This window comes from Phalaenopsis equestris, unplaced genomic scaffold (assembly GCF_001263595.1).
Source record: "Phalaenopsis equestris unplaced genomic scaffold, ASM126359v1 Scaffold000840, whole genome shotgun sequence".
In the NCBI taxonomy this organism is placed as follows: Eukaryota; Viridiplantae; Streptophyta; class Magnoliopsida; order Asparagales; family Orchidaceae; genus Phalaenopsis; species Phalaenopsis equestris.
The window spans coordinates 5,478,915-5,495,993 of record NW_018165280.1 but is presented as its reverse complement, the minus strand read 5'-3'; the positions used below and the strand labels follow the sequence as shown (position 1 = coordinate 5,495,993).

Below are 17,079 nucleotides of genomic sequence, written 5' to 3'. Positions count from 1 at the left end.
AGAGGTTCTTAAAAATCAAAATATAAAGTGATTAAGTACTTTGTTGTTAAAGAAAGAGTTTAGAGTAGTCAAATATCTGTAAAACACATTGACACAAACTCCATGATTGCAGATCTGCTCATTAAAGGAATTCCACCCAAGGTCTTTCATGAGCATACTGCACATATAGGGGTTCATTTACTTGATAGTATATGATTTTAGTGGGAGTTTGTATTTGGATGCTATTTTCTTTTAAATATATAGACATTGTGTGTTTCCTGAATAAATGGAGAATTCAATTTATTTTTCACTCTGGCTTTGATTTTTTTTTTTTTTATCTCATTAAAGTTTCAGTTTGGACTAGTTGAAGTTGGGCATGTATAGATCACATTGCATATAAGTTTCATGCTACACATCCATATTTAATATATGTTATTTGATTGTATTGATATGCAATTATTGATGGGTCTAGTCATGTTATACTTGTGATGAAAGCCGCTTTGGTTCTATATTGATATAATTAATGGACGAGATTATTAACGAAAACCCTGATACTTGATAGCAAAGTTTGAGCTCACAAAGTTAAACACATTTATAAATTAACATATGCGACTCAAGTGGGAGATTGTTAGAAAAATAAATAATTATTTATTTTATGTGCGCTAATATATATAAATAAATGCATTATTTATGTTATCTTAAAATTAAGTCTAATTAATAAGATATAATAAAGTATAGGCTTATGAATATTAAATTTTTAAACTATGGTAAAAAATATAAGTGTGAAGACCTATTTGTATTTTCAAATTTTATGATGGATAAAATTAAAAGTGCAAATGTGTAAGAAATAATTACTAATGAGTGATTATCTTCGTATCCATAAGAACAAACATCAATTTAGAAAACACAACTCATAAGAATAAGACAACAAGAATCATTATATCTTTCCACGCTTCAATTTTGTTTTTCTTCGTGATTTGACATGAAATATCTAGTGTTTCATGAATTAAATCTTTGATTTATGATTCCATCAACATTTTCAACAGTAAAGTCAAAATCAATCGACTTTTATCATGTCCATTTTATTAGACCTTTTTTAATAACATGGACTTTAAAAAATTCATCAAATTTTAATGAATGCATTAAAGGAGATAATAACAAAAAGTGAGAGAAAGGGTAACCCTTTTGATTTTCTTAAGCTAAGAGTTGCTCATAAATGAACTCATAGTGCAAAAATAAGAAGAGTGAGAGAATGGGCTACAGATTTTAATTTTCTTAAGCTGAAGCTGAGAATTGCTCATAAATGAATTGTTTTATACTCTGCTAACTAATTTCAATTAATCCTTACGCTTAGGCATGGGAAATTGACCTTAAAATGCCACCATTCGATAGTTATAAATTTAATCTGACGATTACTTTGACCTGGACAAGCAGACTCCAATAGTTCTTTTATGCGGTAACAGAGAATAAGCAGAGCAGATCAACCCCTTCATTTATAAATAGATACTTTACAGTCCCATCACAGAATCCACTATTTTTCACATTCTTCTTCTCCACTTTCCCAAGCAACTGGCCTCCACGATTCCCAGCCACCTCAACAACCTGTAACCCCACTCCTCTTGTTCTTGCTTCTGGACCCTTCTCCTTTTCATGTCCGTTTGCAGAACTTTCCAGTAACAGTAAAACTGCTTCATTTTCAGTTCTTCTCCTCACTCCGTACCCGAAAAGTTCCAACTTTCTCATTCCAAGACAATCTTGTACTTATTTTATCGACGGGAAATCGATACTGATTAGTGCTGGAATGTAAAGAAGCTTTCTTTCCTCCCGCATCTTGTTTGTACTGTTGGAAGAAACCGATTTCAGTTTCAGTCTTGCATTTCCATTTCGCCTAACATTGGAAAGAAAAATGGGAGTTTGATATCCTATTCATGGATCTCGAAGGAGGAATCTATGCGAATTCTATCAAGGTGAGTTGGGTTTTCTTCTTCGTTAATACGTATAGGATTGGGAATTATTGAAATTTGAGTTGCAGAGGGAGTCATGGAGGACGGTGCTTACGCTGGCGTACCAGAGCCTTGGAGTGGTCTACGGCGACCTAAGTATCTCCCCACTTTATGTCTACAAGAGCACTTTTGCGGAAGATATCGAGCACTCAGAAACCAATGAGGAGATTTTTGGAGTTCTCTCATTTGTTTTCTGGACGCTGACCCTCATTCCTCTACTCAAGTACGTCTTCATAGTCCTCCGAGCTGACGACAATGGCGAAGGCGGAACATTTGCGCTGTACTCTCTTCTCTGCCGCCATGCTCGCGTTGGTTTACTGCCCAATGGGCAAATCGCCGACGAGGAGCTCTCTGCTTACAAGAAGACTGACGGCATCTGCTGTGAACATGGCTCCGGTTCTGGAGAGACCGCCGTCGGAGATCGGGTTGCGGCGGCGGTGTGGTTGAAGATGTTGATGGAGAAGCACCGGGTTCTGCGACAGCTACTTTTGGTTCTGGCGCTGATTGGGACGTGCATGGTTATTGGTGATGGTGTGCTCACTCCTTCACTTTCAGGTAGATTCAATTTCTGTTTTTGTTTGTTTGTTGTGAAATCTGACTTTATTTGACAGTTCTGTTAAACTTGGATATGGTGGCTTGTGTTTGACAGTATTCTCAGCTGTCTCAGGGCTGGAGCTTTCAATGTCCAAGGAGCAGCACAAATGTATGGAATTTCTGATCTTGTTAGGCACAGCATCTGATTATGTGAAATAAGCTAGAAATTGTTTGATTTTATGGCTGAGAACTTTCCAAATTTGTTGGGTATATTCATGGCATATGGATACCTTATCTGAAACATCCTGTGGGGGACTTTCATATGCTGGCATGTAGATTCTTTTACTTTTGTGAAGTGGGGTATGGAATTTTTAGTTAATCAGTAATTCATGCTAACAATTATTAATGTTTGGTTTGATTCGTGTTGCTTTTGGGATGGATGTTTTTTGTTAGATTTGGATCTTTTCCTACTTGATACTTGGTTTTTTTTTTTTTTTTTTTTTTTTTTTTTTTTGCTTATTTTGGTGTTTATGAAGTACTAATGATTATTTGTCATATACTGTAATAGCTTGAATGTTATATGTAAAGGTTTGAAGAAATGGTTACCTACCAAGTATATCACTTATATGTAACTACATTTTCAATGTTGTACTACCTGCATATACTGTTTATTTCTGCATTTCATGTTCTGACTTTAATAGCTTGAATCTTCATTTATTCCTTAGCATTTAATATGCAGTTATCAATCTGCCATTTTCAATTTATCATTCAGACAATATCAGGCAAACTATATATTGTCGCTTGCTGCAGTCAACAGAGATGAGTGGCAAAAGTTTTGTTAGAGGCGATTCCAGATGGGTGGCATAAAGCTGCTGATGTTTGTTAGATCATTAGATGCAAATGTGTTAGAAATAGCTAACTCTTTGTGCCTGGTAAATTTATAGGATTTTATTTCCATCTTATTTGATTATGCATGCACTGAAGTTTATGCTTGTACTTTTGCTTGGCAAACCATTTATGCGAATAATTTCTTCTAAAATGGGCAGATTCTTTTCATGTTCTAGTCTTCAGAATTTGTGTTTAGAATGTATTTTGTTGGAATATTTACATACATATCACCTAATTCTTATGTATTTATATATATAACAACTAAGCTTTACTTATTATATTAATATTACCTTAATCTTTCATACCACATCAAAAATACCAGCATTTTAACTTTTAAAAGTTAAAATACAGCTTTTCATGTATGGTTAAGTTGGTATGTAAAAATTAAAGTTTAGGTTTTAGATGTGTAAATACATAAGATTGGGTGGTATGTATGTAAATCTTCGTTGTTAATTCATCAAATTTTGGCCTTTTCTCAATTGGCAGAAATGATCAGTGCATAATGCAATAATAGTTCTTTCTTGCTGAGAAAAAATTTTGTTTCATTTTATACACGAGTACATATGTGTTTGCATACATTTTGTGACATTTTGAATTTAAAGAGGGTTGTTCGATGGAGTTGAGGTGTGATTGCCCTGGAAATATCCCAAAACAAGGACATCACCTAGCCGGATTCTATGATGGAAAACTTCTAGGAAAAAGGGAGCATATGAAAGAACTAAGTCACAAATTGTGATGGGAGAAAACAATTATGGGCCAATATAATTAAAGAGTTAGGCCTAGCGACATCTTGTGTGATAATTGGAATTTCTTTGAAAACTCTAAAGCATGTTTGTGTTGGAGCAACCTATAGGTTGAGCGACATCTTGGTAAGTTACATGAAAAGGATATGGTCTTGAGACTTACCATGATATGGAATGTTGCGATGAGACAAAGCAAATAATATCTTGCATAGTATGATATGGGGTGTCATTCATGTAATTCATTGATGAATTTTTAATGATTCTTTTGCAAACCTTATTTGTTAAACTGGATCAAACCAAATAGAGCTATACTCCCATTGAATTTTAAATGGAAAACTATCTGGTCATTGCGTATTTAAGATTGGAAGCATGCTGTCACTTGATACTAAAAAAAATGGGAAGAGCAGGTTTAAAGTATACGATTATCTCAAAAAAACAGTAGTACTTGAGATTTGAACAAACAAAGATCATAAATTATTGAAAGAATGTGATGTTTATGATGCACAACGAAGGAAAGTATACTGGACCTAAAACACAATGATTTTCTTGATTATGCTTTAACGATGCAGAACTCATCTCTTCCGTGTGCATGTTTCAGTAAATCTGTATTCATCTTTGATGGGACACTTAACACGAAGTTTTTATAAACAATGTTAACACATGTTCAAACATCTCTGATTTGCAGATGTTGAAGTTCCCATTGCATGTCTTATTTTGATTTGCTTGTTTGGGGTGCAACATTTTGGTACTCACCGTGTCGGATTTTTGTTTGCACCAATTGTTACAACATGGCTCCTGTGTATCAGTATGATTGGCATCTATAACATTTTCTATTGGAATCCACAAATATATCATGCACTATCTCCCTACTACATGTACAAATTCTTGAAGAAGACACGAAGGCAAGGATGGATGTCCTTAGGAGGAATTCTTTTATGCATCACAGGTATGTTAAGTTAAATTTCTTTGTTGCCATGCATGCCATATTTTAATGGACTCAAATTTGCTGTTATGTTATGTAGGCTCTGAGGCAATGTTTGCAGATTTGGGTCATTTTTCTCAGTTATCTATACAGGTCAGGAATTGTCCCCATTTAGTAGATAATGTTCTCTATCTCTGTGATTAGCTAAATTGGTTTTGTATTATCTTATAACCCTGTGAATTTCATCACTCATAGTATACTTCCGCTATTTTCTTCTTGAATGTGATATGTCGTTATTTATGAATTAAACTGGAGGTCTTATGTTTATTATCCTGTGATTATGTTTTGCTTTTTTTTTTTTAACAGTTTTCTTGTTTTGTTTGGCGTCAAGGTTTTTGTAATTAGTATGACTCGGACAAGAGGAGAAGGCTTTCGTATTACTAGAATCATGCTGGGCAAGTTCTTTCAATATGTACCTGGAGTCCTTGGAATCACTCTTATGGAGTAGTGTTGCGCAGGCATTCCATTTAAATAGTCCATCACTAGGGTAAAAGCCATGCATATTAACAATCAATATTAATATTCTCTTTTTACAACCATCTACACTAATTGAATCACCTATAAGAGTCATTAACATGAAAATACACTGTAAATGAAGATAATACTAATAAAATGAAAAATATTATCATTTTTAGCCTTTTTTTTAATTATTGCTTGTTTTTCTTTCTTGATTCAAATAGCACTCCATGCAACTATGTAAGTGTTAACCTACAATGGAGTAAATGATCGGTTAGGTTATTCACATTTATGATAACACTAGAATATTCTACATTCTACAACCTTTTTGAAGAATCTTCTGATGTTTTGTTGCCACCAATTCTTCAAATTATCATTCTCCTTAGCTATTAACTACTTGAAGGATAATTTAGCATGCCTATAAAAAATCTTATTCTTGTACAGATGAATATATATAGTTTCCTTTTTATTTTCCTGCATTTTTTTTCTTTTTATTAAACATGAACATTCTTAATATTTAAAGAAATTCACTTCTGAAGCTACAAATTGTAGTCTTGGATTGAGATATCTATTGATTTCTCTCGAATATGTTATTCCTTCATGCAGATTGCTTTTACATCTATGGTGTATCCAGCATTGATCCTGGCATATATGGGGCAAGCTGCTTATCTCTCACAACACCATATTATTGAAAGTGATTATCGAATCGGATTCTATGTGTCTGTCCCAGGTAGGCATACTAACTGTTCTTTTGATTCATATAATTTCATTTTAGCATAAAGCTTATAAAATAACTTTTTTTTTATTCTTTTTAGAGAAATTGAGGTGGCCTGTTCTGGCTATAGCTATACTTGCAGCTGTGGTGGGAAGCCAAGCTGTTATTAGTGCTACCTTTTCGATAATTAAACAATGTTCCGCTTTGGGATGTTTTCCAAGGGTGAAGATAGTGCACACATCATCCAGATTTTGTGGCCAAATATACATACCAGATATCAACTGGATCCTAATGTTGTTGTGTTTGGCCGTCACAACTGGTTTCAGAGATACAAAGCGATTGGGAAATGCCTCAGGTATGAAGATATAAGTAGTACATTATCATATTTACTTGAGCTGTCGCTTCTTCTACTTAATTATCTTTCCTCCTCAATTTTTAAGTTGTAGGGGCTTCTACATACACTCACCCAATTCGTATGTATTTACAAATCTAGCTTCTTGCTTTTTACGTTTATTCCACCTAAATCTTTCATATCACATAAATAATACCACTATTTTTACTTTTAAAAAGTGAAATACATATTTTGATGCGTGTAAAAATTGAAGTTTAGTTGTTAGATATCTAATTACATAAAAATTATGTGATATGTATGCAAACCTTTCTAAGTTGTATCATGTAAAGTGAATGGCATGTCGACCCTTAAGCTTAAGATGTGATTCTAAAATGAGATTATCGATTTATTGATAGTGGATTGGTATAAATATATCAATTGAAGCACACAAGAATGAAGCTAAATACTTTCAAGTGTGGAGAGTAGTGCTGTTGAAGCATGCTTTCATTGTACAACCAAAATAATGATTTATCACCAAATAGTTTCTTTGTATTGGCTTTTTGTTCTTTGATAGCTAGCATTATATTCTAGTGCAAGAGAATAATTTTTATTTATCAATTTCTTTGTAAAAGAATAATGTCGACCATCTGATAATCCAATTAAGAGAGTAGATGCTTTAGATTCGATTTATTTTAAGAAAGTTAAAGGTAAACCTAAAAAGACATAGGCATGTTGTATAAAAAATGATCTTGATTTATTAGAATTAAATGTGACACTCAATATGACACAATGGAGAAAAAAGATTCATGTAGCTAACTGCACTTAGTGGGATAAAGACTTATTGTTGTTGTTGTTGTTGTAGTAATGAGGGCAGTGACTAGTGATATCTTTAAACAGAGGTCATACTATGTCATAAATTTATCTCTTCCTTATGTCATATCTTTATAAATTTATTGTCAATTTACTCATCCTTAATTGTCTTGTCAAAAATGACAACTATTCGGTAGCATTTTATCTCTTCCATTGTATTTTTAGGATTTCAATGCAAGGAAGATTATTGTTGGAGGTGTTAAAATTAATGGAGTTTACTATTTAAAACTTAGGGTATCCTCAACTCATTTCACTATTACTTATTTCCAATGACTATCATATTGGTCACCTACCATCACATTTTCTTTGGCAATGCACTCTTTTTTACTTTTCAAAATTTGAGCTTAATGCTTGGTAAACATATCTGAACATCTTTTCCATCTTCTACGTCACCTCATGGTACCATCCCATTTGAACTTTTTCATTATGATCTTTGGGATCCAAGTCTATTTTGAACTAACTCAAGTTTAGAAGTCTTGTTACTGTTATTAATGATTATTCTCTTATTGAATGAATTTATCCACTCAAATGTAGATTAGAAGTTTTATTTGTATTCAAAACTTTCTACTAGAAATAAAGTTCACTTCTCAGGTCCAATGGTAAAGTTGTAAAAGGTGTGAACGTTTTAGATATCTCGGGTCTATTGTTCAAAGTGATGGTGATATAGATGGGGATGTTTTCAGTAGAATTCAAGTTAGTTGATTGAAGTAGAGGAATGCATCGGGCCTATTGTGTGATAGAAAAGTACTGCTTAGACTTGAAAGGAAAATCTTATACGATGGTGGTGATACCTTCAATGCTTTATGGCCAGGATTGTTGGCCTTTAAAAGATAATCATAAAACAAAGTTGAGTGTTGTTGAGATGAAAATGCTTAGCTGGATGAGTGACTTGTCACTTAGAGAAAAAATACGAAACGAATCTATCCGTGAAAGGGTTGGTGTAGCTCAAGTGGCATACAAGATTAGAGAGAGTTGTCTTAGATGGTTTGGTCACATTACACGTAAACCATCTGATGATCCAGTTAGGAGACTAGTTATTTTAGATTCGAGAAAGGTAGAGGTAGACCTAAAAAGACTTGGGCACCTAAAAAGACTTGGGCATGTAATTTATTAGAATTAAATGAAAATATGACGCTCAATAGGATACAATGGAGAAAGTGGATTCATGTAGCCGACCCCATTTAATGAGATAAAGGCTTGTTGTTGTACCTGTTAATATTTTAGAATTCATATATATTCAATTTCATTCATTATATGCTTGCAATAGAATCTTTCGTCAAATTAGTAATCCTAATACATCTCATATAATAACTATGAAGAAAAACTGTATTGATAGGTTGATTCAAACGGGAACGAAACCGTCTTGACAGTTTCGTCTTTAGGGGGCGAACAAGTTACTCTCGTTCTAATCGGAGGAAACAGACAGAGAGAGTGAGAGTCAAATCCAAGTGAGGGAAGAGGGTTTTAGAACTTTTTGAATGATGGCTTGGAGAAGAGTGATTTCAACATGTTTAACAGAAGACTATGATACCAATATTGATGAGTTGAGGAGAGGAAGCCTATGTCATATTCACTAGTAGGTGAAGAGTAGCATCATCAGTGTTATAGCGTGAGAACTAAACATTTGGCATGATGTTGGCATTTGGGAGATAATGTGCTCGGGAGGCAAAGACGAAGTCGAGTCTGGGGCTCCCCTTGTGTGAACCAGGAAGTTTGCGTGCGGGAGAAGGGGTGAATCGAGCTTAAGGTAAAGGTTATGGTTCATATTGTTTCTTTAAAATAAATAATATAATAAAGTTCAATTAATATTATTTAATATTCATATTTATTTGGGATTTTGCTAAGTATAGCCAGGAATAATTGAAGAAATGAATATTAAAATTTGAGATCGAGGAGAGTGGTTGACCATGAAGGAAAAGATTAAAGGTAAATAAACTTAGTCTTAAATTGATTAATTTAAATTTAATGTTAATTAGAGTATTAATATAATATAGTATTAATTTATGACAGAAAACAAAAATAAAGTATAAATGATTGTAAGATAAGGAGATTGGAATCGCCGATTTCACATAAGAGAAGAAATAAGAATGGACAACAAAATGTTAGTGCTTATTTGGAATTTTATTTATTGTCAATTTAATTTTAAATTATTAGGTAATAATATTAGAATTTGTTATGAATTATAATCAGGTGAGATAATTAAAAGTATTGAAAGAGATATTTGATTTGGTAGAAGAAAAATATGAGCAAGTGATGTAAGCTTTGATTATGTGTCTTTTTCCTTAAAAAATAAATAAATACTTAAAAATCTTGTAATAAAATATTTGTGAACATAATTAGAGAAATTAAGGTAATTGAACAAAAATATAAATTAGCAAATGCTAATCATATATATAATGATGTTAAGTGTTACGGCAAGAAAAAAAAATTCAAAAAGAAAGAGATAAGCAAGTAAAGTCAAACTTAGTAATTAGTATATTATATGCAATAAATTTATTTTCTTAAAAAGTTAGAGCACTTTCAAGAAATAACATTATAATGAAATTATGGAAAAGATAAGTTTAGATGACATGTAGTATTTTAAAATTTTGTTTCATTTTTAGAGACTTGAAAGTATTTTTATAATTGAAAGACAATAATTGAAAATGAAATGACTTTTTAATGATTTAAATAATTATACATTTGTTTTGTTTTAAAAAAAAAATTAATATATAAATTCAAATGATTGAATGAAGTAAGCATAATTTAAATGAAATGTACATGATTAAGCCATTAAAAAATTACAACCTCATAGTACAAGTTGGGAATGTTATTGCATATGTACACGAAAATAAAAATAAATGGTATTGTACCTTACCATTAAAAAAAAATAAATTTAGTAAATATCTTTAAATAAAAATGTAAATTTTATTTTATAGATTAATCAGAATATTTATTTTCAGTATTTATGATTAAACACTTGCAAAATAATTTGATGCATGTTAAAATTATATTTATTCAGTATGTTATTATAAACTTAATGCATTACTTAATTGTTTCTTTCAAGAAAAGTTATGTTAGATTGATGTGATTGATAAAAGAGAGCTTGTTTATAGGAGGAAATTTACTATTGAAAATAGTTATAAGGCTATGTGATTTCTATATTTAATCACTTTTATTTTTATCACTATTTTAAGTTGGATGATCTTATGTATTTTGCTAGATGATGTTTACTATATCTTATAAATTAATGATTTTTTAAAAATGGGATATTATTGCAGACAATTTATTAATTAGTTCAATTGATTATAATTCATAAAAATATGTTAATATTAATACCTAAATAACTTAAAACTAAATTAACCATAAATAAAATTTTAAATAAACACTAACATTTTATTATCTCTTTATTTCTCTTCTGTGAGATTGAAGATTCGACTCTTCATATCTTACAATCAATGGTTCTCCAATCTTAGTTTCTGTCATAAATCAATATGATATCATATTAATACTTACATAAATATTAAGTTTAAGTTAATCTATTTAAAACTTTAACTTCATTTATCTCTTAACATCTTTACGTCACAGTCAATCACTATCCTCGATATCAAATTCAAATATTTTTTCTTCAATGTTTTCTAACTTTAATTAACATAAAGCCACACACTAGGTTCCCTGCTTCGCATGAGACTAGTCCTGAACTTGACTTTGCTTGGCCTCCCTAGCGCATTACCTTTCGCAAGCCAACACGATGTTGAATGCTTGTTTCTCACGCTGAAGCGCGGACAGCGCTGCTCTCCACACAACGAGTGAACATGATTGCAGTTATCGGATTCCTTAAATGCATTAAGAAATCTGTTTGATGAGGATTGCTATACTGTAAAACTAAGCGCAGGATTGTTAAGACATTTGCCAATGTCAGTTATGTTGGTTCAATAGATGATTGGAAGTTAGGCACATCATATTGTTATCTTTATTGGGGGCAATAATCATCTCTATGCTTTTGGGACACAGCTTGGGTCCATTTCTTGTGCTTATGGGCTCAGTTTGGGTCTGCCTCTTGTGATTGTGGGCCCCACATTGATTCAGCAAGATGTTCCACATTAGAGGCTATTTAGAAGAATTTGATTTTCTTACATTTAGCTTATGATATTGCATTGTGATAATCATATTTCCATCTATATTGCTAGCAATTTGATTTTTCGTTACTTCTTCAGGATGTTGTGCTCCCCAAGGATGTTGTTATTCATCATATTTCATGTTCTAAGTGACATTTTTATCAAATATCTAAAACACCTGCTTTTTTTTTTCATTTATTTAACTAGCTAGAGCTGATAGATGGGGTGTATTTTCCAATTTAAGGGGGGATTGATGCTTTAAATAGGTAATTATGTTCAGGACTGTCAAAACGGCTCATTGTTCGTGAACAGCTCATGTTCGGCTCGTTTTTGCTCGAAATACTACTCATCCATTATTTATATATATATATATATATATATATATATATATAGTTATATATAATTGATGAGTAATTTTATTAAAAAATTTAATTGACTACAAGGCTATAAAGTTTTATAATCAATTAAAATAATTAATTAAGAAAATAGAATAAAAATTATTAAGGATTGGGGCGAGATTTAAAAATTGTTTGAATCTCATATAGTTTTGTATTTTTTCATTTATGTAATTAGCTAGAGTTGATAGATGGGCATATTTTCCAATTTAAGGGAGAGGATGGGGGGGATTGATGCTTCAGATAGGTAATTATGTTTAGGGCTGTCAAAACGGCTCATTGTTCAGATATGTATAGATATATTTCATGGCACCCTGCCCACACAAAAAACTATAAAAGATTTCAAAACTAGAAAAAACAGAAAACACATTAGATACTAAAAAAAAAAGTCTAACAGTGTCGAAATACATAGTATTAGGTGGCTAGAGAGCGACCCAATTTGGTCTTGCCTCTGTCTATGCCTCTAGTTCTAGGGAATGAGCAAGCTAATAAGTTGGTAAGATGATTGTCATTGTCAGTAGTAACCAATGTATCATCCAATATATTCCCGAGTTGGAGTCGGCCTCCATTCTTCTTCTTTCTCCTGAAATAGATTTGTCATTCCTCATCCGAAGAATCAGTCTGATGGGGTGGTAGAGCTGAAGTGGAAGGAATGCCATTCTAATATATGTGAAGAATGAGTTGTCTCTACATTGGGTACTTCCTAAAGAAGTGGAGCTACGAGGCTCTGCTGATTATTAGTCTGAACACTATCATTTGTAGGTAATAGTCCATCAGTATTGTTTTCTATGGGGTTTGAAGGTACTAGCATCACATCATTCACAGTAACAGTAACAGCAGGGGCAATGAAATCAAACACCAAAATCTATCATGTGGTAGCTTTCTCTCCAGGTGGTACAGATATATCCTTAGATCCATCCTTATTCACTTAATCTTTAGATTTCAAATTAGGATGAAGCTTGTGGTATTTATCAATAGTATGCCAAACATCTTACAATGAGAACATCAAAAAGGTCTATGCTCCATGACAATTTGTTGTCAATATCCATTATGTGTTGTGCCCAACCAGACTTCAGTAACATTAGACAAAGTAATATCTCTTTCCACAAGTATTATGTCCACAGAATGTCTGGTAAGGTTGAAAGCGAGTAGATCTAACTTCATAGGGTCCCCAAGGATGACACCAATAGAGTAAAAAATCTGATGATGAAAAAAGTGCAACTTCAGACCAGGTAGACTAAACCATACTGGTACAGAAGAGGTTCATGATTTGGGTCAAAATCAGGAAACCACTTGAGTAGCTTTCATTAGTTTACCAGCAATGTTAAGATATTTTTTGGAAAAAATATGAGTGTAGTTTTTAGACACGGTTAACTGAATCAATACATGTCTTACATCCATGAGGTTCACTTTCCGCTTCCTTGCTAATTTGAGGTCATCAAAACTTTTTCTGATAACTTTCATAGTTAGGTGTTCCCACTGAAATTTTCCAATGAAAACAAATTTGAATTTGTCAGTCAGGATTGAAATTTCTGACTCAGAGAAAAAGAGTGTTGTTTTCTCACTCTTCCTGCTTGCATTTTTAATAAAAGGGCAGTCACCTGTATTATCACGATTTTTCTTATAACTTGAGGGGAAGACAACCGCAGTCTGCCCCTAAGGATTACCCACAACGTGGGCAAAAGAGATTTTGTCGGGTTCAATCGAAGAATGAGGAAGCTCCATCACAGCAAGTCATGGTTTTTACTGGTCGGAGCTATCTGGATCCTTCTCGTATGTACGAGACACTACGACGTTCTGCTAACTTGTCGGACGTAAATCGTCCTTCAACGAGCAGATGAATGAAGCGCGACGAGGACAGCACGACGCGAAGTCGACGAAGGACGAAGGACGAAGCGCGACGAAGCAGAAGAAGTCGAGGCGCGATCCCCTTCGTCGACGTTATGCTCACTTGTCGGACGGAAATCGTCCTTCAACGAGCGGACAAAGGAAGCGCGACGAGAACAGCACAACGAAGTAGGCGAAGGTGTAGGCAATGGGCTCTGCTAGGGCAAAAGAGGTTTTGTCGGATGGTGATGTTCATATATATATATATATATATATATAATTGATGAGTAGTTTTTTAAAAAAATTTAATTAACTGCAAGGCTGCAAAGATTTCTAATCAATTAAAAGTATTAATTAAGAAAATAGAATAAAAATTATTAAATTAGATTCAAATAATGTTTTAATATGAACAATAATTTTTAAATCTTGTCCCAACCCTTAACATCTTATGGCTACATGATTAGGGCTATCAAAACGATTCTTTGTTCGTGAATAGCTCCTATTCGGCTCGCTAAGCAAATAAGTCAAACACGAACACACTTTTTGATTCTTTTTTCTTGCCCCAATACTTAATAATTTTTATTTTATTTTTTTAATTAATTAAACAACACGCTCGTGTTTGGCTCGTTTGCCCCCCTAATTATGTTAAGATTTACTTTTTAAATGGAATATAGTTTTGCATTTGTTTATTTCCTCTCATGTATTCTCCAATTCCTATTTTATAAGCACAAAGTTCTTTAGTAAGGACAAGTTTTTCCTCTTAACAGCTTTATTCAACAATTTCTGTTGCGACTTTAATTGAAGTATTCATATGCAGATAGCATGTTTACATTTAAGATGATGTTTCTAATCTTTTAATGAAATAATTACTTTGCCCATAAATCCACTCGAGTGCATTATCGATTATGCAAGTTAATGATTTACTCAAATGAATCTTTTTCTTGCAATTTTTTCAAGCATATCCCCAATTACCTTGATGTTTTCATCCTGCTTGCCAACTTTTAATATTTTTTCCAGATATCGCATTCCTTACATATTTGTTGACTTGGACCACAAATTGACAAAGTCTAGTAGTTTAATTCAGAACAATACCAAAAATATTGTATGATGATTGGGAAATGGATCAATATTTCCTGTTATCATGTTCGATCATTTCCATTTCTTTTTCACCCCCACCTTAACTCAATTTTTTTTTTCTTTTTACATAACAGGGCTGGCAATCATAACCGTCATGCTGGTTACCACCTGCCTGATGTTCCTAGTAATCATTCTTTGCTGGTGCTGTAGCATTTTCATGTCCATATGCTTCATCATTTTCTTTGGCACAATTGAGGCTCTCTACTTCTCCGCCGCCCTCATCAAGTTTCGGGAGGGAGCTTGGGTTCCTATAGCCTTCTCCTTCATCTTCATGATCATTATGTACGTGTGGCATTACGGCACTCTTGAGAAATACGAGTTCGATTTTCAGAACAAGGTTTCAATCAACTGGCTCCTAAACCTTGGCCCAAACCTAGGAATTGTTCGTGTTCCTGGGATTGGACTCGTTCACTCTGAGCTTGTTTCTGGCATCCCAGCCATCTTCTCCCACTTTGTTACCAATCTCCCAGCATTTCACCAGGTATCTTCTGAAATAATTTGTTGGCTTCTCTTTTTCCTTTTATTGTTTTTTGGAAATGATCAGATCTAGATGGAGATTATCTAAATTTGACATCTATATGAAATGCAAATATCTGATTATAATTCATAATTTTTCCACCACCAACTAACTTGCAATGGTTAGCATGTATAATTATTGAGGAAATATGTTGTGGAGCTAAAACAGTATAACACAGAAAACTGAAAACTCAAAAACAAAAATTTAGGATAACTTAATAAAGGAGTGGAGGAGAAGAGACGGGTAATTAAAGGATAAGCCCGGATGGAGGAGGCGAATGACATTTTCTTCATTCATGTTTGCATTCTCTAATTTTCCACAAGGAGTGATATTTATAGAATTACAAGGCTCATAAGAGCCTATTAAACATCTATCACTTATCTAATACCAGCTATTAACCTGTAAACTACCCATTATATTTAGTATCTAATATTTTAAAACCCCCTTCCCTTCATAGTTATATTGCCCTCAAGGTCGAGCAAACACAGAAAACACAGCAAATTAGCAAACACTCAAAATTAGATTTAGATGGAGTCTATGTACGTTTAACAGTTCCATCAAAGTATAAAATCAGATTATAATTTCATTGTTCATCAGTATCTTTACCTTAATTCCCCTTGCGCTAATCTGCAATGCTTTAGCATATACAATCGTTTCACTTTCTGATAAAATAACAAATTCAACTAGCATAATAAACAATATTAAATGTCAAGCATGACAAACTAGTCCATTTCCAGTAAAAAAACCATATGCATAAATACTAATGATGCAATAGCACACCGTGTTACTGTTATGAAATATGCATCCTTTAACAAGTGTGGAATGTGGCGTTATTGTCGCGCACTAATAGTTTGAATAACCCTAACGACGAATCAGACTCTATCCATCAAGTTCTTATTCATTCTTATAACGTACCAGGTCCTTGTGTTCCTCTGCATCAAGTCGGTGCCCGTTCCCCATGTCCGTCAGCAGGAGCGATTTCTAGTCGGACGGGTTGGCCCGAGGGAGTGCCGAATCTACCGCTGCATCGTCCGCTACGGATATCACGATATTCCGAAAGATGATATCGAGTTTGAGGAGGACCTGGTTTGCAGAATTGCCGCCTTCATCAAGTCAGATAATTCTGCTGAACCCTACAGGCCTTCGGAAGAAAATTATGAGAAGATGGCAATGGTGGATTCCGGAATCTGTCTCTGCGAGAAGGCGGAGGAGGAGAACGGAGAACGTGTGGAGTCCGTTGACTTACCGGGTCCTTCTAAAGCGCGAGAAATCCGGTCGCCGGGTATTCTGATGAATAAGAAGAAGGTGAGCTTTGTGTTGCCGAAGAGCCCTAAGTTGGACTCATCGGCGAGGGAGGAGCTGCGAGAATTGATGGAAGCGAGGGAGGCTGGGATGGCTTTCATTACAGGGAACTCGTATATGAAGGCGAAGAGTGGATCGAGCTTGGTGAAGAAGTTGGCCATTGCTTTATATGATTTTCTGAGAAGAAATTCACGGGGGCCGTGTTATGCAATGAGCATGCCTCATGCTACCAACCTTGAGGTTGGAATGGTCTATCTTGTATGAGCTCTTTGGTGTTTCTAATTTATTAACTTTTTTTTTTAA

The 17,079-nt window shown here is 33.7% G+C and overlaps 1 protein-coding gene across 1 annotated transcript; it reads left to right on the top strand.

Annotated features, from left to right (window-relative positions):
* Positions 1–1,406: 1,406 nt before the first annotated feature.
* Positions 1,407–17,079, top strand: LOC110031593 (potassium transporter 8-like). Its single transcript, XM_020734850.1, has 9 exons — positions 1,407–1,946; positions 2,012–2,537; positions 2,632–2,685; positions 4,833–5,093; positions 5,170–5,222; positions 6,192–6,315; positions 6,401–6,655; positions 15,032–15,438; positions 16,393–17,079. The coding sequence occupies exons 1-9, from the start codon at positions 1,908–1,910 to the stop codon at positions 17,038–17,040; spliced, it is 2,367 nt and encodes a 788-aa protein (XP_020590509.1). The 5' UTR covers positions 1,407–1,907; the 3' UTR covers positions 17,041–17,079.

What these genes read in the sequence shown, in the direction of transcription:
- LOC110031593 (XM_020734850.1), top strand. Translation starts at nt 1,908, where the DNA reads ATGGATCTCGAAGGAGGAATCTATGCGAATTCTATCAAG. An exon ending in GCTCACTCCTTCACTTTCAG is followed by an intron (nt 2,538 to 2,631) that starts GTAGATTCAATT and finishes TGTGTTTGACAG; the next exon opens with TATTCTCAGCTGTCTCAGGG. An exon ending in AATTCTTTTATGCATCACAG is followed by an intron (nt 5,094 to 5,169) that starts GTATGTTAAGTT and finishes TATGTTATGTAG; the next exon opens with GCTCTGAGGCAATGTTTGCA.